Source organism: Otolemur garnettii, unplaced genomic scaffold, assembly GCF_000181295.1.
Source record: "Otolemur garnettii isolate 467f Iridium unplaced genomic scaffold, OtoGar3 scaffold00017, whole genome shotgun sequence".
NCBI lineage: Eukaryota > Metazoa > Chordata > Mammalia > Primates > Galagidae > Otolemur > Otolemur garnettii.
Window position 1 is genome coordinate 17,507,910 of NW_003852412.1, and position 21,716 is coordinate 17,529,625.

General features: G+C 39.1%; 1 protein-coding gene across 2 annotated transcripts in view; it reads right to left on the minus strand.

Moving 5' to 3' along the window:
- HAPLN1 (hyaluronan and proteoglycan link protein 1) overlaps positions 1 to 21,716 on the minus strand; it is a 79,642-nt gene that overhangs the window by 24,894 nt on the left and 33,032 nt on the right. Inside the window, exon 2 of one of the 2 annotated variants that reach the window (XM_003785961.2) lies at positions 9,225 to 9,350. In XM_003785961.2, the coding sequence (XP_003786009.1) occupies positions 9,225 to 9,324 (100 nt within the window). In that variant the 5' untranslated portion in view covers positions 9,325 to 9,350. Of the gene's footprint in view, positions 1 to 9,224; positions 9,390 to 21,716 lie in introns of those variants that run through there. The other variant, XM_012802754.1, reaches the window with a different exon arrangement.

Genomic DNA, 21,716 nt, shown 5'->3' on the forward strand with positions numbered 1-21,716 from the left:
GCTATATTTGATGTGCCGTTCCCTTTAGTTTCTACATCCAGTCTATCAGTAATTGCTTGCATTTCTGCCTCCGTCTTTTATTCAACTTGATTTCTCTCTATCCACATCCACCACTACCATCCAGTCTATGCCGCAATGATTTCTCACCTGAACTACCTCAAGCCCCTTCTAAGGGACAGCGTTGCTTTCACTCTTGGCCCACCATAAGCCATTTTTCACATGGTCTTTTATAAATGTACATACTTTGTCACCCCTTGCTAACGCCTTTTAACTGTTTTCAAATGATTTTACAGAAAAACCTGGACCCTGTACTCTGGACTGCACGTAGAGCACTGCAGTCTGGCTCCTGCTGACTGGTCTCCTATCTCATCTGAAACCACAGCCTCTCCACTGCCAGGCTGTAGATCCTTTTGCTTCTTTCTGGTTGGGAAACATCTGGCATATTCCCATATCAGAGAATTTGCATTTTCTACACTTTCTACTTGAAATGCCTTGATGCTGATTTTTAATGTGACTGTCCTTGCTTATTATTCAGGTCTCAGCTTGATCTTTCTGCCTGAAGAGCCCTTCCCTTTGTCTCCCTTAGGTGGCGTTCATCCCAGTGCCCTGGGTGCTCTCTCTCTCTCTCATCCTTGATTCTCTTAAAAAACACATTTATTATTTTATATGTGTTTGTTTTTATTTATTCAATTATAGATGTGGGCCATATAACTAATAGTTACAAGGAAAATGCCTGAAGTTCAAGAATCTTAATTTTGGAGCACACTTTGAATTTAATATATTGTGGGCAATCTATAAAAAGCTGTTATGCATCCTTTAAAACAAGGTATTCTGTTTACATGGAAACATCTAAATGAAGCATTAACTATCTAATCAGTTTTTTGGTACTTTAAGTTAATTAAGGCCCTTTGTTAATAGTCATTATGTGATAAAAGGCAAACAAAATGAGGATGTAAAAATACTCCTATGCAGATTCTTAGAGATTTTAAAACCTGTCAGCGTAATTTATGACACCTTTCAAGAGAAAGTAAGAAGCAATTGTTCATAAACCACACAATCCTGGGAAGAAAACTGGAAAGTTTAAAACTTTACAATTTACCTCTCTAGGCTGAAAAAAGCAAAAAGCAGGAACGAAAACCCTAGTATGAAAGTGGTCCTTATTTTCTTCTAGCAATGTTTTTGGTCTAGATGATCACAAAACTATTCCGAACAAATATGGTCCTATAACAACAAAATAAATGTATATACTACATATTGTAATATATAGCACACAAATTGCACATACGTATCTTTAACTTAACATTTCTTTTCTTTTACGTGTTCTTTATTTACCCCTCAGTAACTCTGAGCCAAGTATTCAAACATAATTTCCAATGCTTGCCAGGCATAAGCCAAATCAAGCAGGCAAAGCAAATACGATTCATGACAAATCGAATCATGTAGAAGGAGAAATCGCCTGACTTTCAGGCTGTGTTTTCAGCAGTGTTTTTATTTTAAACTTTTAATTACTCTTTAGAAACAAGACAGGACTCTGTTGTTTCCCAAACCCTTCACCTATTCTACACACTCGGCTATGGTAAATTGCTTCTTGCCCTAACACTCTTCATTAGTTTTGCTCATGATGGATTATGGCCACCTTTTTTTAAATCCATAACGTCTGTTTCCCTTTCGAATGGACAGTGTTTAACGTATTTTGTTCAACACACTCCATCACGGTACAATCCTCAAACATGTAAAAATATACCACTCAGAGATTAGACATGCAGAGAATCATCACTGACCAACAATGAAGTCAAGGAACCCACTTGTTTAATTAAACCAAGGTCAAAATAGCACCTTTCTTCCTGACTGTATAGTACTCATTCCTGAGGACAGACACATGTAATGCTGCGGCATTGTGTGGCAAAACAAAATGCACAAAATATTTTTGAAGTAATTTTATAGAACTATTAGATTACTTATGTTTTCAATATCTTCATTTTATAATAAGAATATTCCTCTAACAAAGATTTCATTTTTCTCTAGATATGATTAGTTTGACAAATTTTTTTTTGAACTGAATCTCACTCTGTCGCCCTGGGTAGAGTGCTATGGTGTCATAGCTCACAGCAACCTCTGACTTTTGGGCTCAAGTTATCCTCTTGGCTCAGCCTCCTGAGTAGCTGGGAATACAGGCATCCACCACAATGCCTGGGTATTTTTTTTATATATATATATATAAATAGGATATGGCTCTTTCTCAGGCTGATCTCAAACTCTTGAGCTCAATCAATCCACCTGCATCAGCTTCCCAGTGTGCTAGGGTTACAGGTATGAGCCACCACGCTTGGCTGGTCTAATAACTTCTTCAGAGAACATTTTAATTTCTGAGTATTTTAGTAGATTTTGTATTCCAAAAGATTCTCCTAAATTGGTCATTTTCCACTTGACATTTCAAAAAAAGAGCTGCACCAATCAAGAAATCTAAATCTATTCTTTCTTGATCTTCAGGAAAATCAGAGCAACAACATTTTTCCAACTACTTCAACATTAAGCCTTTAAGCTGTAGGGCAGAGCTTTAGCTGAGTCAACACTGGTTCTTGCATAGTGAAACCAAAGGGACAGGCTTCACTGTGTAATAAGGTTTTCTTAATATGTGAGAGAGTTTCTAAATAATCATTGGTTTTGCATACAGTTTGCAGATTTTAGTACCAAGGATGGAAAAAAGAAAGCGTGGTGATACACTGTAAATTTGCTGCTATCAATACTTGAAAAGATTCCTAAATATAGCTCTTCCACCTGAAAATATAACACCTCATTGTTGTAATAGATACTTTACAGAATAACAGAATTCAGCATTCTAGATTACCTAGTAGTAGTAAGCTTAGAAATATTCTCAATAGGTATTTAACTTTACTATGTGATAGAAATTTTAATAAGTATGGTACAAAGTTCTAAATAGTAAGGTCCTTTTGTCTGGTTGCTAATTACTCTTTTTCATGTACTTTTCACCCTTTTTTTAACACTTATTTTATTCTTTCTTTTATGGTTTTTGCCCTGATGATAATATTGGAAAACTCAATGAAGAGAGGGTCTGTCTTTCCATAAAGAATAACCCGATGTTTTGCACAATGAAGGCCAATGTTTAAAAAAAAAATGCCTCAATCATATTCCCAAAAGGATTACATAGGCAAAGAAGACTAGGAAATGGGGTAGCAGTTATACATCTTGACAGAAGCAAAGTTGGCCTAAAGACGTATCTTTCTATTAATCATACTGATAGCTCTGTATTCATAGTAATGGCTGTGCCTCTAAGCTTGATGCAGTCGGGGACCATATGTTTTGTTTAAAATTGAATTCTCAAAGTCTTTACATAAATGCTCAACATATTTGTTGAACAAATGAGTCTTCTTCTAAGAGTGTATATTTATATGGGCAGTACATGAGTATTTTAACTTCTGTTAAAATATATGCATTTTGTTCTTTTCTTTGGTTCTCATTGATTATATTAATATGATTATAAGTTTCATGAAATGGCAAGCTTGTGTTTAGTGCAGTAGGTTCTTATTATCATTTTTGACTTCATGCCCTATAGTAGACTGATTAGAAATTTTAGAATTAGTCATCAAATACTGATGGTGTGCTAATTTTTACAGGTCCGTGATGGTGAGGAAGTCTGCGGCATCCTGCCTCCCATGGCTTCTCCTGGACTATGAGATGCTGCATGGAGTGGGGGTGCCCTGCACGTGACCAAACTAAACTCAAAACCCAAACTCATAATCCTCTCACTAGTCAGTTTCTTCTCATTACATAAATTGAAAAAAATTTCCCTGACATTTAGAAAGACTGACCTAGACATTGACTAGGAAAAACAATTGGATTTTGGTTTCGGTTTTATTCAATAAACATGTATTGATCACCTACTATGTGCCAAGTACTGGTGTAGGTGATTAGGACACCTCAGACAAGGATTCCTGCCTTGATGGAGCTGTTGCGTACTCTAGTGGCAGAAATGGATGACAAACAAATGCACAAAAATAAGTAGAGATAAAGCCGGTGTTATAGGGAAAAGAAAAAGAAGGATGAGCGAGATTAGACTGCCAGAGGGGAGAAGGGTGCAGTAGTCAGGATGACTTCATTAAAAAGGTAAGAAATGAGCCTGGATTTGAAGAAGGGGAGAAGATTAGCCAAGCGAACTATCCCCACCCCAATCATCCAGGTAGCCGGGACAAGCCAAGTCAATGCTATGGGTCTTGATTTCCTGCTTTGTACATTAGGAGTTTGGTCTAGAGGACCTACCATGTTTCCACAAAAATAAGACACTGTCTTATATTTATTTTTTCTCAAGAAGACACACTAGGGCTTATTTTCAAGGGATGTCTTCTCTCCTTGCCAAAATGCATGGTATGGCTATGCAGATAGGTCTTATTATTGGGGTAGGGCTTATATTTAACAAATGCATAGAACACCTGCTAGGGCTTATTTTGGGGGTAGGTCTTATTTTCAGGGAAACACTTTATACTGGTACCTGCTTAAGTTCCTAAATTCTGTGAACAATGACTTAGCTTATGCCAACATTAGGGAATGAAAATAATCATCAAGTTAATATTCATTATCCTCACACACAGTATGTGCTGCTAAATGGCATATGTCACAGCATTTAATGATAATGGTAATTTGGGAGTATCTCATTATACTCATTCATTTGTTCATCTGCTCATTCAACAAACATATATTAAGCACCTTCTGTATGCCAGGCAGTACGATGTAGTTGGAGTAACAAAGCTGTTCTGATAAAGAAGGAACTGATGCTAAAGCTCTGTGCAAAATGAGCTCGGATTTGAAGAAGGGAAGGTGCGTCTATGACCCCTGTAGGGAGGGCAGCAGGGCCGAGTGGGAAGTGTCCACCTCTCCCAGAGGTTCTAGATACACATTTTTTCTACTTACAGATGAACTTCTGGTAATTCATTGTTAACAAAAATCTAATTATTTTATCTTTTGAGAAAGGTGAGTACAATCTTTACTTATTTAATAGGAATAATTTTGATTTCTGAGATTCCCTCTTATTACTCTTCCCAAAAATATAGTTTATCTGTGTTCACATAGTAAGTATATTAAGAGAAAATATTATTTATGTTTGGAAAGCTTCAGTTTCTACAAGAAAAATAAAAGCGAGTCAATAACATTTAATATTAGTGGGGAAATTTTAAATTGTGAAATTAAGGAAGGTGAGGAAGGCAATGGACGAAATATTTTACTTTATTAGAACTGTGGTAATGATACATTCTGTTAACAAATATACTTTGAAAAGCATAAACTTTTTACACCAGTATTTATGGTCCCTTTTCAGTTTAAAAATCAGTTTTCCATAACATAACACACACAATGCTAACAACTTTCAGCATAAGTATTGGGAGCTTACTGTGTGCCGGCCACTATCCCAAGCACTTTTCATGTATTGCCTCGTGTCATTCTCACAAAACTTCATGAAATAAACAGAATTAGGCCAGATTTTACAGATGAGGCAACTGAGATTTGGCAAGATCAAACTTTCCAAGATCAAAGCTGTATCTTGCATTAGGGAAAAGACCCAAACTTGTGATCTGAAGACATGTGCTTGAACACCAGATGCAGGAAACGCCAACTCCGTGACCTTGATAAGGCCGAGAGGTTACAGTTCAGTATAACCAGTTGGCTGTTTACATTATGGGCAAACGGTCATAAAATTTCTCTGCTATCTGTCACGTCTTCTTAAAAGTTGCATTTTAAAATCTGTATTTATCATCTCTGAGGTTGTACTGGCAATTGAGAGTTTCTGTTAAGAGTTTCTGGACTGGATCCAAATACATATTTTATATATTATTCTTTTGTATGATTTGATACTCCATATAAAACTCTTCCTAATGGCCTCAAGTTTCAAAACATTTAAAGTTATTTGGCTAGGTACATCATGACCTGAAGAATATGGCCCCTTAGTTAAAATTATTATAGAGATGATATTAATACTAGTATCTCTTTCAGTATTTGATGAAAGTATTTGATAAAATTACTATTCCCTCTGTTGAGGCCAGCATATGATATGCAAGCTAATTTCTTTTCTTTTTTTTTGCAGTTTTTGGCTGGGTCTGGGTTCGAACCCGCCACCTCTGGCATATAGGGTTGGTGCCCTACTTCTTTGAGCCACAGGTGCTGCCCCACAAGCTAATTTCTTTATTACATATTTTAGTAGACTTTGTGAACAAGTAAAGTTTGCTTTCTAGTGTGACCAAATTAATTTAATAAAAAATTAAATGTTTGTTATTTAATTAAAGGAAATGAAATAATACATGTGAAGTTTTACCTACAGCTATGCCTTTCTCCATGGGAAGCTAGGGAAGTTTTCATTTTCACACCTGGGAAAAATGTTTTTTTCACTAGAAACTTTTTGCATAGGGGTCTACCCTTGCCACTGTCTCTACTGGCCATCTGCCCATTTCCTTTTCACAACCCAGATTAAACATTTCTATGCCTATAGCTATAAAATTTTCCATGCCAAAACTGCACGGAAGCCTTCAGAAAAATAATTAGGTAATTCTTATGTATGAGACTCAAGAATGTATTATTAAAATGTTGAGCATCTGTGGCGAGGCAGTGAAGGAGAACTTGAGGATGCTGTCATCATTCTCCCATCATTATTTAGCTCTAAAGAACTTAGTGCACAAAAATAGAAATGTAATGAAAAATGGAAGCGAGATAAGGTCTTTATGTTCATGTGAATTTTGATCAACTTTCTATTACTGACAGAGCCTCATACGGTTAATCAATGCGATCCAAGAACTTGAGATTCAGACTCCTAATTTAGTTATCTGACTACAAATTCTTATACAATTTTGTGAATGGTCCCACTCCCTTAAATTCCTCTGGGACATGTTTGATAAGCAAAAGTTTTAAATAGGAGACAATAAATAATATTTCAAGTAATGAAGCAATGAAGGCATCTGCCTCATTAATTCTCTGCTGTGCTAAGTGGTCTATTTGTTCATTGGAATGATGGCAGGGCATGTCGAAGCAGTTTCACTGAAGGACTGTGGAATTTGAAAACTCAATCTGAAGGGAAAAAAATTATTGGGAGAAAAAGAATGAGAACAGGTATTTGGAACAATTTTAAAATAAATCCTGGTGAATGGGCATAACATCATAATTCTATGACCTAAATCATGTTTCAGTATTAAGTTCCACAAGCCAAATATAGGCCTTGCAGTTCTTTTTTTTTTTTATGGCAAAGGATATTATAAACAAATTTAATGACCAAATGATAGCCTGGTCAAAAACGTGCATCACCAAGGGCTGATCCCTGTACTAGGAAAGAACTCTCGCAAGCACCTAAGACTTGACAAACAGTTCTTTTTTTTTTAAGAGACAGAGTCTCATTTTGTCACCCTCAGCAGAGTGCTGTTGCACCACAGCTCACAGCAACCTCTAGCTCTTGGGCTTAGGTAATTCTCTTGCCTCAGCCTCCCAAGTAGCTGGGACTACAGGCACCCGCCACACCTGGCTATTTTTGTTGCAGTTTGGCTGGGGCTGGGGCCTTGCAGTTCTTACTTGAAAGCTCTTTAGTAATTCTTCAAGGCAAGCCCTCACTTTCTAAGAATATGAATTTACAATTAAAATAGACTATCAAGGTATTTAAAAAAAAATCAGACACTCTATGAAAATAACTTGGCTAATTCTGAAACCTTGGGTCAGATATCCTTTTGTACTAAAATTTCCAGAGGAGATGGAAATGGGAGAGCTACAGCCACAGAAGTTTTGTTTGTTTGTTTGTTTTGATTTTTATTCTGCCGAGATAACTAGAGTCTGACAGGAGTAATTTTTCCAATGTTAGCGTATTTTTAAGATCTTTCATACAAGTATTTTCATACTCTGGATACAATTTAGGCTAAATTGTCTGTACATAATTTACAATATAACTTAGGTATCTCCACTAATAACTTGAAACCACTGTTAAAGTTTATTTTACATTGGATTTTAAACTGCTATTGTTAATGACGGGGTGTTACCATTTGGGCTGAACTGAATTCTGTGTTTAGAAGTTAAAAGATCATTAGAAACTGCTACGTGTAAATAGCCTAGGGTTTTTTGAGAAATCGGTTTGATTTTATATACATCGGGGAACAGCTGAGTCAGCAGCTTGCAGAGGAAAAAAATTATGTTTATACAATTTCTTTTCACGGCTCAATGGTGGAAAAAAAATAAAGCTGTTGGAAGCAAAAAAACTGAAAGAGATGTGTCTAATATAGCTAGACACAGACAAATTCACAATTCTATTTTGGAAGGCATAATACATGCAGGAAAATACTTCCAGGCAGATTTATACTATGGTTTTGACCTTCACAGGTCATACTTCCCAACAGTGAATGCAGGTTTCAGAGACTACACTTTTGACCTTGAAGATAGAACTTGGTGTTTTATGTGTCTTAGCAAACTTACAATGCTTCTGGTTCTCCACCCGAGTTGATCTAAAATTAACGTCATCATACAGTTAAACTGTTAAGTTCTGTAATTCTCATTTTAATGATTCAGCATAGGAGGGCAAGGAAAGAGGTTGCAGCTCCTTTAGAAATGTCTTTTCTTACGGCACACGTCTCTTAGCTCTCTTAATGCAGGCTGCCCCTCATCAGAAGCCGGGCAGGAGGAAATAGCTGCATTGCACTGCAGCCTCCAGCCTCGCTTCAGCTCCCAGGCTTGGGATTCAGCTGAGCTGAACAGAAATATGCAGGGACGCTGTCCTGGTCTATAGGAACTAATGCTTTGCTGAAAGTGACTATAATAGGGTAAGCTGCTTTCTCCCGGACCATAGCGTGTTTGCTTTTATTTTATTTACATTGCTTCTCTTGATGATTAAACAGTTACTCTTACACCCTAACTTTTACTTCCTCTTTCTGCCTCCCTCCTTGCTTTTAAATGAACTTTATGCCCTCCATTTTACTTGAAGGTGGCAACTGCACTAAAAAGCTAAAAACAAGCACATCTATTGTATCAACTCACTGCTGTTGGACGTTCTTAAGCCATTCAACTTTAATCTCCACCAATTTTTAACTCTAATGCAGGAGCATTCAAAAGCCTGGGAGCATGTTCACCACTTAGCAGAAAGGGAAAGGAAAAGTCATTGCAGCAGGACTGGAATGAAGAAACACTAAGCCAGAATCTCACCTCTAAGTAACTTGAAATTAATTGGACTTGCATAAGAGAACCTGTTTCCTTACCTTGGATGTGAACCACTCTGTCATGATCCAGAGTGTAGTTGTCTGAAAGGTGATCAGCCCAGCAAATAGAAATCAGCACCAGAAGAAGTAAACTCTTCATCTTTGTAGCCCAGAGAATTTTCTTCACTGCGAAAGCATCACATACAAAGAGGCTTGTGAGATTTGGAACCCTTTGGAGTGTTGCACTGCACAACTTCTTACCGCCTTATCATCGTAGAATGGGTCTGTAAAAACATTTAACCCAATCTGTTCAGAAAGTTACTGTAGCTGTCTTGGAGAGCTGAAGACAGCAGCCTTGCACAATTCCAGTTATGCTCATGTAGCCAGAGTCCAAATAGTGTTTAACTCTATGTTTGCAGAATTATAAATCCAGAAAGTTAAAACACTGTGATTTTAATTTACAGAGTTATTGAGCAGGTAAGAACGTGATGTGGCAAGAACATAAATAGACTCTGAAGAAAATTCTTAAGCCTCTGAATTCGGAGTATCAGTTAATAAAATAACAATGTGCTCTATCTATATGTGAATATTTACCACTTAGTCTAATTGGAAACTGAATCTAAGACCAGGGCAAATAAAGAATATTTTCAGGAAACTCGACATCATAAGCAGGTTAGACTTGCTTGTTCTAAATAGAAGAGAGGACAAAAATAAAAAAGTGTCCGATTAAGCAGAAGCAGCACATTTGTTACAGATTCACTTACCATCTTTAAATACTGCTTGGGTTTATGGTGAGTTGTTGAAAATTAGGAACAAACTATGATGGAGTTGTGCACGCTGCCACTGCAGTCACCCTGATTGATTTTTCATTCATTTCACCCTAAAATGCTGACGCACTAACTTGAAGTGCCAGGTAGGGTCTCTGCAGTCAGCAAAGCTACCGCTGCAGGGATCGTCCCTGCTGGCCTGTGGGGTAATTAGGCAAATGAAGCGATGAGCCAGACAGGGAGACAGCTCTGGTCCCAGGTGAAAGACGCAGAACCATCCCTTGCTTGTCCTTTCTAGAAAGACCAACCTGATAAAAGAGAACACCACCTCCTTCCCCCTCCCCTCACCGAAAAGTTTGTCATTGGAAGGACCAAAAGGAATTCTGAGTGATACAAACCTTCCAAGCTTTGCAGTATTTGCCTGGTACGGATTTCAGGGTAGCTGTTCTGTTCTCACGTGAATATGAGGCTGAAGCAAATATAAACGAGGACTTTCTTTCCTCTCGGGCACACAGCAGCCTGAACAATACTGGCTATTTTTAAAACTGAAATTGCATGGTACTGGCTTTTCACACTAATTTGTTTTTTCCAGGAAAGACCGACTTCCTGGAATACTTATTAAAGAGCTCTGAGTCTGTTCCTGGAGGTCCTTGCGGGCAAGCCTCTGCTCCAGAGAGGAAGTCACCCACTCACCGAAGTTCCCCAAATCTCTTCTGGGACCGAAACATCTTTTCCCTCTAAAAATCTGCATTGCCGTGATGCTGATGGCTTCAGTCTTTTGTATTTGCTTTAACCTTTTTCTTTTTCTTTATTTTTGTCACAGAAAGAAGATTGTGGATTAGCAAGCAAATTGAAACTTGCTTATCCAGGAAACTAAGAGTCCTACCTTCAAAATTCTACCTGATTTAGTAATCTTATTCCCAGAAGTTCACCTGCTTCTTCCTCTGAGTATCTTCTTTCCATGTGTTCATTTTTTGGTAGTCAACGACCTCTGTCCATAGGATTATAGTTAACAAATATCACCTCTTTTCAGCTCAGAATTGTGTTTCAGGTGAACAAAATATAATAAAAGTGACCTTCTAAACTTTGGAATATAATTGGGATAATTATATATACAAACATAAAACAATAGGCGAACAGCACCAGAGGTCACATAAATTGGAAAGGGAGGTGTGGACATTGGGGAGAACAGAGTATAAATTCTAACAGTCAAAGAAAGGAGAACCTCATACCCAGAATGACAGCATGAGCAATGGAGAATTTGATAGCTTAATTTTCACATGAGTGTGGTCGTCTATAGTGTCATTCATAGGAGGATGTATATACCCCAATACACATACACACACTGTGTATCCTACCACTGCCCTCACCTTAATTTTCCGCTTATTTTTACCTAAAATATCTTACATATATATATATATATATATGTATTTCCTTTAATTCCACTCTATAGTATTTAAAACTATCCCAGTAAGGGTTCATTCCATATGCTAAGGCATTAACTGTCCAGCAACCCATTTTATTTTTATTATTATTTTTTTTAGGCAGAATCTCACTATATCACCCTCAGTAGAGTGTTGTGGTGTCACAGCTTACAGCAACCTCAGATTCTTGGGCTTAAGGGATTCTCTAGCTTCAGCCTACCAAGTAGCGGGGACTACAGGCACCCACCAAACACCCAGCTATTCTTGTTGTTGTTGTTGTTTAGCAGGCCTTGGCTGGGTTTGAACCCGCCAGCCCCAGTGCATGTGGCTGGTGCCCTAACCACTGAGCTACAGGCACGGAGCCAACAACCACCCATTTCAGAATGCAAACATCATGAGGGCGTGTGTGATGGAGGAGGAATAAGCAACAATACTGACAACAGTTTCTTTCCGCTGGGTGTCTACTATCTGCCACGCACTATGCTAAGCATTCTGCATGCAATGACTCATGCAGTCCTTACAATGATGCAAGGCAGATATTTCCACTTCACCAGATGCAGAGCGTTAAGTTGCTGAAGGTCACACAGCCAGGAAACAGCAGAGCGTGGATATGCCTTCAAGCAAAAGCAATACCTACTTTGAGTTGCACTTCTTTTTTCAGAAAGGGAAACTTAATTTATTTGTTTTGTTGCCTCTTAAATTCAGACTCCTTAGCTTAAAACAACTTTAATCTTAAAACTTTGACTCATGGTATATCTGAACATAAACACTTTTCTTGGAGACTTTCCTTTCAGCCAGATGGCACTTCTTTTAACAAGATCTGCCATACTTCAGCTATAACACCACCGGCCACCACGAATGCTGCCTCAGTGGCTGACATGTGGGCACACATAGACAGCAATACACACACACACGCACCCCATCTTTGAAAAGGCCATGGACGTCCCACATCTGCAGTGGTCTGTGACTAGAGGAGCAGCTTGGATCAGGGGGCACTCTGAGTCCCCCACACTGGCACTAATGCATCCAGACAGGGGAGATCAGAAATCATTTTTGCTTCCCTGGCAGCACATCAAGGACCTCACCAGTAGACACAAATCTAGAAAAAAAAACTTTGGGGACATAATAGTCAAGTGTCCAAGTAATGAGATGCCACATGCTGGACAGAGGCCCTTGAGAGACAGGGCTGTGCAGGGGTCTGAGTGTTAGTCCCCCCCAGAGGAGGACAACTCGGCAGAGTAGGTCATGAGAGATTGAGTCCCATCTAGGTGTGCTATCTGAATATATTTTTGGGTTTTGATATGAGTGAAATTTAAGAAATCTGTAGGACTTTTATACAACCACCTATCACCATCCCTGAATTAGCAGGGTGAGCTCCCCTGCAACTCACATCCTGATGGTCTCTTCACAACCTACAGGGGTGGGGTGGGGCTGTCATGATGCTGCAGCCAGTTTTAAGAGGAGTTTAAATTAGAATGCCTAAGTTCATAGTCAAAGACACATACTAGGAAAGTAGTTTTACAGTCCTGCTTTGGGAATAACAGAACCACTATTTGGATGATCATCCGATGTAAACATCTAATAGTTTGATAAAAATGCAGTTATGCTAATACCCTCAGTACCAAACTGTCCAGTTGCTATTTCTTAAACACCTACTATGTTAAAATCACTCTAGGTATAAAATTACTCTGAGGAAATAAAGCCAAGGGAAAGGCGTGCATGCTGTTTTCTGTGCCTTGAGCGCTGACACTGCACACTTCCTGAGCTACCGTCATGTGCTCGGTACTGTCTCAGAAGCTACACTGACTTAATTGTCGTTTCTCTGAACAACTCAGTTGAGGTAAGCATGTTGGAAAACACATTTCACAGTGCTGGAAAGGGAAAGATAGAGTGAGTGGTGAGGTGCTCAGCATGACTGTGAGATACTGGGAGTCCAGGCAACGGAACCCCGGAGATGGCATTCTCAATCCCCATCACTGCTGCCCGTGTGTCCCCAAGAACACCATCAGCTCTCTACTGGCCAGTCTCTCAGTTCTGTGAAGGTTTCCCTCAAGCTGAACGCTTCACCCCATCACTGGGCTCCGGGCTTAGCCCATGCCATGCGGAGTCTAAGCTCTGACTGCGTCCCTTGCTGCGTGGTCAGCACCCAGACCTGTGTCTGAGAGCTGAGAGGGAGAAGGACAGGGAATCTGGCCAGGGAGAAGCAGTTAAAAGCGCTAAAAGAGCTAAGACCAGTGATTTTCAACTGTGTGCCATGACAGGATCTTGGGTGTACTGCAAAATTTTTTAAATATTGTTAATTAAATTATTTTCAAAAGAAGTTCAAAACACAGGAAATATATATATGTATACATATTTGTTGTTGTTGTTTTTGTTTGTTTGTTTAAGTTGAGACAGAGTCTCACTTTGTTACCTTCAGTAGATTGCTGTGGTATCACAGCTCACAGCAACCTCCAACTTTGGGCTCAAGTGATTCTCTTGCCTCAGCCTTCCTAGTAGCTGGGACTACAGGTGCCTGCCATAATGCCTGGCTTTTTTGTTTGTTTGTTTAGCAGGCACAGGCTGGGTTTGAACCCACCAGCCCTGGGGGCACATGGCTAATGCCCTAACCACTGAGCTATGGGTGCCCCTCTTTTTTTCTTTTTTCTTTTCGACCAACATAATTTAAGTGTGCTGTGGAAGTTTAACTATAGGTTCAAGTGTGCTGTGAGATAAAAAGGTTGAAAAGCCCTAGCTAAGATGAAGCAGACTGTTTACATTTTAAAAGTTTACATGGGAGCAGAGTCAAATATTACTTTCTACCTCCATTGAGGATATAATGAAATAAATGAGGCTTCAACTTTATAGAATTTGACATTTGGTTTAATAATTATGGAAATCATTACAATGGTTCATAGAAATTGAAATGAAGAAATAAAAGAGAGACTAAGGTTGTGCCTGTGGTTCAGTGAGTAGGGCGTTGGCCCCATGTACTGAGGGTGGCGGGTTCGAACCTACCTCTGGCTACACTGCAACAAAAAAATAGCCGAGCATCTTAGGGGGTGCCTGTACTCCCAGCTACTCGGGAGGCTGAAGCAAGAGAATTGCCTAAGTTGAAGAGCTGGAGGTTGCTGTGAGCTGTGATGCCATGGTACTCTACCGAGGGTGACAAAGTGAGACTCTGCCTCTAAAAAAAATAAAATAAAATAAAAAATAAAAGTGAGACTGTTAAAATGTGTTTTCATCAGTCAAATTAATTCAATTAAAAATGGTTCATTTTTTTTTTTTTTTTTTACCTTCTTGCCATTAAATTGGCCTTTATTTCCTGGACTTAGAAATACTAGACTTTTCAAATGGTAGATTTTAAAATATTCTTACTTAGGAAAATAAAATAAAATGGCACCCATGTGCTGGTTCCTTGTCTGTGTTTTTGCTGGCAGCTGGTTCTACTTTTGCTTCTGGTATTACAGACATGTGAAATCCAGAAGTCAGACCACTGGCCTCAGTGATGGCTAATCCACTCATACTAGTGAGGCATATGAATTGTTAGTGTGTGGAGGAACAATTGCTAACATTAATAGGTAGTAATAATAATTTTTCCTAAGCCCCAAGTTATACTGCACACAAGGAGGCAGAATGCAGAATAACTTGGATATGCCTAAGGCTCAAGATAGAAAACAACTGAAAAAAAAAATTCTTAACTATATAGTAATATCTTCCCTCTGTGCAGAAGCTATAGCGTCAAGGTGAACATAGTCTTTTTCTTGTCATATTGCAAAGTTCTGTGAAAGTACAAGCTATTGAAGCAGCTATGAAAGGCTCCCTGACAACCTGGACCTTCTGCTCATAGTGACCCTCTAGTCTGGCCATAGGCCATCTATTGCTTCTTACCATTGGCATGATGCTTTAGCAACGTGAGAAACTCGAAAAAGTCATGCTCTAGAAAAAAAAAATGTGAAAATGTGAGTTCTAGTCTGAGTTTCTAGTCAATTTCTTCAACTACGATAGAAGCGGTACAACTTCTCCCTGGTGTAAAAGTGTTTTTGAAAAAGTACAAAAACTATGATGACTAAAGTACTGTTATCAAATTGGTATCAGACTTGATTGATTATTATGTATAAACATAAGAAAAATAGCAAACCAAAGATATCTCCACCTCAAAGATAGATGAATCCTCTTTTAAGTCCACTATTTAAAATGAGTTCAGGAATCAAATCCCAGCAGTGGCAGAACCCGGAGACATGTTACAAATGCAAATTTTGGTCTCCAACCCACATACATAGAATCAGAAACTCTGAGCCTAGCCACTTGTTTAAAAGATGCACGCCCAGATTTGAGACCCACTATTTTAAGCTCTTACGATTACCAGCTATTCTTTCTTCATCTGTGTGGAGATGAGAGCTTCTGAGATTTCTCAATTCCTGGAAATAATGCTGTGTCTCTTTTCCTTTTTCCTCTCTCTACCTTTTACACATGTTTGTTTGTTTGTTTGTTATTAAAATGCTAATTTATAACACTGGAAAATAATGCATACAACATAGCGGTTATTTTCTCAAGACAGCGAGCAGATGGATGGGTATTTTCTTCTTATTTTACAAATCCTTTGTGTTATGGCTATGTTTACAAAAATTAAGGCAAAAATGTATAATCAGTTTGGAAAGTTTTCCATCCAAAAATGGTTAACAGTTAAAAAAAACAGATTTGTTATTAAAGAGGACTATTGGAGAGGGGAGGATAATTTGCTATGGTTTCGTTTCTGTGAGTTCAGGACAACTGCCAATTTACTGAAACAGTCTCAGAAACTTTCCAAGACTGGCTCTGGACTTGGGACGCTGTCAGCAGGTCTGACAATGCAGTCCTCTTAAAGCACCACTATGGGCTCCTTGTTCCTCTCTGCAGCCAACATGGTTGCCTTTAGAGCCTCATTATCAAAGGGTAAAAGTGGGTAGGAACTGAGTACAAAACAGGAAGGTGTAAGGGGATACTAAGAGAGAAAAAATTAAAAAAAAGAAGGCCACTCAAAAATAACAGAAAGGTAGGCTGGGAATGGCATCTCACACCTGTAATCCTAGCACTTTGGGAGGAAGACGTGGGATTGCTTGAGGCCAGGAGTCTGAGACCAGCCTAAGCAAAGAGAAAGACCTCTAGTCTACCAAAATACAAAATATAGAAAAATCATCTAGGTGTGGTGGTGTGTGACCCTAGTCCCAGATACTTGGAAGGCAGAGGCGGGGTGATAACTTGAGCCCAGGAGTTTGAGGTTGCTGTGAGCTGTGATCATGCCATTGCACTCTAGCACTGGAGCAAGAGCAAGGCCCTATCTCAAAAGGAAAAAAAAAAAAAAGGGAGGCAAAAAGGAAGTATCAAAAGAATAATAAATGGTGAACATTTGGTACACAATCTCTAAGGTTCAAGAAATAAAATGCCTCAACAGAACGAATACTGAAGTACAATTCCCAGACCCAAGAACCCTTTAGAATGGCTTCTCTAAGAACGAGATTTGGTACGCAGGTTAGCAGGTGGTTTTCATGCAGGGGTTTGGCCAAATGGAGGGAGGAGAAAGGTCCAGTGGCAGAACCAGACATGAGCAAGGCATCGTGGACTTCAAGTTCTTTCTTTGAACACCATGTATCAAGATAGTTGAGTAATGCAAGGACGCATGTTTCAACTTAACATTTACCAGGCTTCTCAGCGCCTGCAGTTATTGCTAATGGAGGATCTGAGCACACCTTAGTCACTTATAGAGAATCTTAGGTTTAGAGCAAGTCATTTTAAAATGACCACTTTATTGAGTATCACTTAGTTGTGAATGTTTCCACAATTTACTTGTGGTTTCCTTCCAAATTAAAGATCTCAGAAATCGCAGTGAACCATGGATTTGAGCCATGGAAATAAAACATGGGAGGTTGAACCTCAGATCCTCATGAAACCTGCATTTTAAAATTTAGGAACCACTTCACTTTCTTTTCTTCCCTCGTCATTCGAAATCAGCCTGTTTTCACCCTGTTTTCTCCCCTTCCTAAATTTTCCATCATCTTGCTACCCCCATCCATCTTGTTTTACTTTTACATTTCTGTCCTGAGCATCACTGCCAAATCTTTCCCATCCACTCTTAACATCATTTCTTTTCTTCTCTTTTCTCTACATTTTATCTTTTTTTAAAAAAAAATCATTTTATAATTAACATGGTCAGAGCATTATCATCTGAACCAGGGCACATAGTAACAGAACTATTTTTAACTATATGGGGAGGGACAGTAACATGTAAGGTGGGCTTACCCTGAGGAGATGGGGAGATATGGAATGGGTGTAACAGAGGAAAGGGAGGCCCACCGCAGTGGCTCACTCCTGTGAGCCCAGCATTTGGGGGGAGGCAAGGTGGAGTTTGAGACTAGCCTGGGGAACATAGTGAAACCCCCATCTCCACAAAAAATTAAAAACATTTAGCCAGGTATAGAGGCATGTGACTATAGTCCCAGCTACTCAAGAGGCTGAGGCGGGAGGATCACTTGAGTCCAGGAGTTGAAGGTTGCAGTGAACTATGATCCTGCCACTGTACTGCAGCCTGGGACATGACGTGAGACTCTGTCTCAAAAGAGAAAAAGAATGATGAAGGAGAGAGACTTTAGTTTCAGTCCTTCCTCTAGTTGTGTTACTTTGGAATAAGTCATTCAGTGGCTTCGGGGTTCATACTTTTTATCCATCAATTGATATAGTTGATGTCAGATGCTAAACCTTTATGTTAATTATTGCTGTCACTTGATTTTTCCTTAATGAGGATGTGAGACCTTCCATTCTACTTGTACTGCATTTTAAGACTGTCCTCATCATCACATACATTCATGGATTTTTATTTTGTTTTATCTGTTTACTTTTTTGAGACAGAGTCTCACTCTGTTGCCCTGGGGTTGAGTTCTGTGGCATTGTCATGGCTCACATCAATCTCAAACTCCTCGGCTCATGTGATCCTCCTGCCTCAGCCTCCCAAGTAGCTGGGACTACCGGTGCCCATCACAACACTTGGCTAGTTTTTCTATTTTTAGTAGAGACAGGGTCTCACTCTTGCTCAGACTGGATTCAAACTCCTGAGTTCCAGCAATTCTCCTGCCTTGGGAGAGAGCCCAGAGTGCTGAGATTACAGGTGTGAGCCACCGTGCCTGGCTAAGTTCATGGATGTTTAAAGGTGTGGTATCAGTAATGTGTGTTAAGAAGCCATTCAGTTTGCTTCCTTTGGGGTTGGTGGTCCTGCACTAGCTCTCAGCAGCCCTTCACATCACCAAAGTCCATCTGCTCAAGCTATACAGTGACCCATTACAACCCACGTTGGACAATCCTTGAGACAGGGGTTCAGCTTCTCCAAAGCCAGTTTTTGGAGGGGTTCTGCAGTGGTTTTGTTTGTTTAGTGATTTTTCTAAAATAAACATTAAAAAGCATACTGAATAAAGGCACAGATGGCATTTAGTGCTCAGAGTATTCAAGTCTACAGCCCTCTATTGAATATTTAGGACCCGTGGGGAGAGCACGCATACAGACACAGGTGTAAGTTCTGGTACGAGCAGGGATGCAATTTTCTTGTTTCTGAATAACTGAATGAAGCACACAGGGCATTGTTTTGATGCCCAGGGCATGAACTATGTGAAACCCTAAACTTTTTCTAAATTGATTCTTAAAAGTTTCTAACATTTCACTGAAGGTTTATTTGCCTGTAATTCCTTCAGTTGGAATTTTATTCTGTAAGCCAGTTCACACTGAGGTTGGAGATGGGATTTACAGATACAATAAAGATAGTATTACATATGTATTTTAGGTATTATTTGACTCATTTTTCTACCCTGAAGGGAATTGGGGGAGGTAACCACTCCTCTCCTGTTCTGTAGTGTAGCCTCCTGAGCGGGGATCTTTATAAAAGGGCGGGATGATATTATCAGTAGGCAGGTTGTTATTAAGACCCAAATGTATTACAGATGACAGAAGGAGACTAGAAATTGTAACCAAATTCAAAACGGGTCTTACTGTCACTGTGGGTTCTTAGTGCCTTTTGCGTGTGGAGCCACATCACGAGATGGGATGGGATGTGTACACAGAAACACCAACTCAGTAGGACAGCGGCTACTTCAAGTGCCTTTGTCCCCAGGCCTTTCACACGGGCAGTCAACAAGGCTCTCCCTGCAGATCACGCAGGGAATTCCACACTTGTTCTCCACACAGTCCAATATTCTAGGTCTAACTAGAAGACAATTCATAATCTGTTGGAGGGAAAAAATGGTTTAAAGAGCAAAACATTATGTTCTCAAAGCCTTGGAGTGTAAAACGTTGCTGCAGTGGTGTTAGCATGCTTCCGTGAGTGCACATGTTTTCATTGTCCTACTCAACATTTTTGTATTTATATGAGATGTTTAGGTTTCCGGAGAGGCACGTATTTCATAATCAAGTCTGTTTCTCTACTAGGTATTTGTTAGTAGAGGAAGTCCATAATTACATGCTAAGCAATACACGTTGATGACAACAGTGACGTAAAAAGCACAGAAGGCAAGGGTATGGTGGCTGGGGAGGATGTGAGGCCAGGTATGGAGAGGAGGACTGCATGCGGCCAGGAGTTTGAGACCAGCATGAGTAAGAGCAAGATTCTGTCTTTACAGAACGCAGAAAAATAAGGCAGACATGGTGGCAGGCACTTGTAGTTTTGCTACTTGGGAGGCTGCGGCAGGGGGATCACTTGAGCACAGGAGTTTGAGTTTGCTGGGACACCACTGCCACTGCACTTTAGTCAGGGTGACAGTGAACTTCTGTCTCGAACAAGCAAACAACAAATAAACCTCTTATCTTCTCCTGTGTTTATCTCTGGGAAACTTACCATATTTTTTTCTGCCCTAATATAAACATTACATTATGATGCTATTGAAAAATGCCTCCCTCATAGGCTACAGAAGAAAACATTTATATTCTATTATTACACAGAAAGAAAATCATTAAAAATCAAATCACCTCCTGAACATTTCTCAAAAGATGATCAAATCTGTCAGAATACAAATTAGCATTATGGTCACTTCTCAGGCGATTCATACTTTCTTTGTTGTTTAATACACTTAATGCTGCCATGATATGTGGGCATTGTAATAAATACTCTTGAAAGGGTATGTTTTTGTGGCACACATACAGGAAAGACATCATTTTAGCGACTCACTCATTCTTGTGTCTATGATCAAAAGTCTCAGCAGCAGCATCAACAACAAAACATTTTATAATGTTAAGTGACCCAAAATTAGACCTGAAAATATTTTTTCTTAATGTGGAAAATAGAATAACTCATTTTTATTATCAGGAATAAAAAATAATATTTGAACACTTATATGAAATTTGGCACTAGATCAACAACATTATAAAGGCAGATAAGGTGTATTCCCCAGTGAAATCCAGTTTAAATAGGACTTTAACAGAAGCATATGAAAGAGATCTGAAGACCCTTTTAACCAACAAGGTACAGTTTGTTCCCGAAATATTCTAAAGCAGCGGTTCTCAACTTGTGGGTTGCAACCCATAGGAACTGTATTAAAGGGCCATGGCATTAGGAAGGTTGAGAATCACTGTTCTATAGGAATGTTCTAGAAATATTAATAGCTTAAATTGCTATCTGATTTTTCCTATCAAACACGAATCCAAAAATGGACAAAAGCAAATAATATAAAGCTATTTCCATCTTAAAACAGTTTTTTAGATCATTTTAAAAACATGGAAATAACTTTCTCATAAGGTCTCAGGATTTCTTTCAAGCATAACATACATAAAAATGAGTTTAGAATCTTGCTCACATGCATACAGCTAAATGAATGCAAACCTGTTAGTTACAGGTTTTATAATTTAAAACTAAACATTTTTAAATTACAATTTTTATAAGCAGGGTTTATAGGGGTAGAAAATCAATCATAACATTGCTTTCAACTAAATCACTTTTGATAGTGTTTCTAATCACATTAGTAAAACCACCAATATTTTACATTCCACTCATTTAAAATTTTAGTAACTCTTACAAAGTTCAAAATTCCAGCAGCTGTCAGTTAAACATTACATTAACACCGGATCTAAAAATACAACCGCAAATCATCTACAAGACAGCTTTGATGCCATCACAGCTGGGACTGCAACCAGTTTTCTATGTATTTCACAACCCAAGGCTAAACTCACCACTGCATGTAAAGTAGTTCACAAAGAATAAGAATCCTGGCTTGGCGTCTGTGGCTCAAGTGGCTAAAGCACCAGCCACGTACACCTAAGGTGGCGGGTTCGAATCCAGTCCGGGCCCACCAAACAACAATGACGGCTGCAACCAAAAAATAGCTGGGTGTTGTGGCGGGTGCCTGTGATCCCAGCTACTTGGGAGGCTG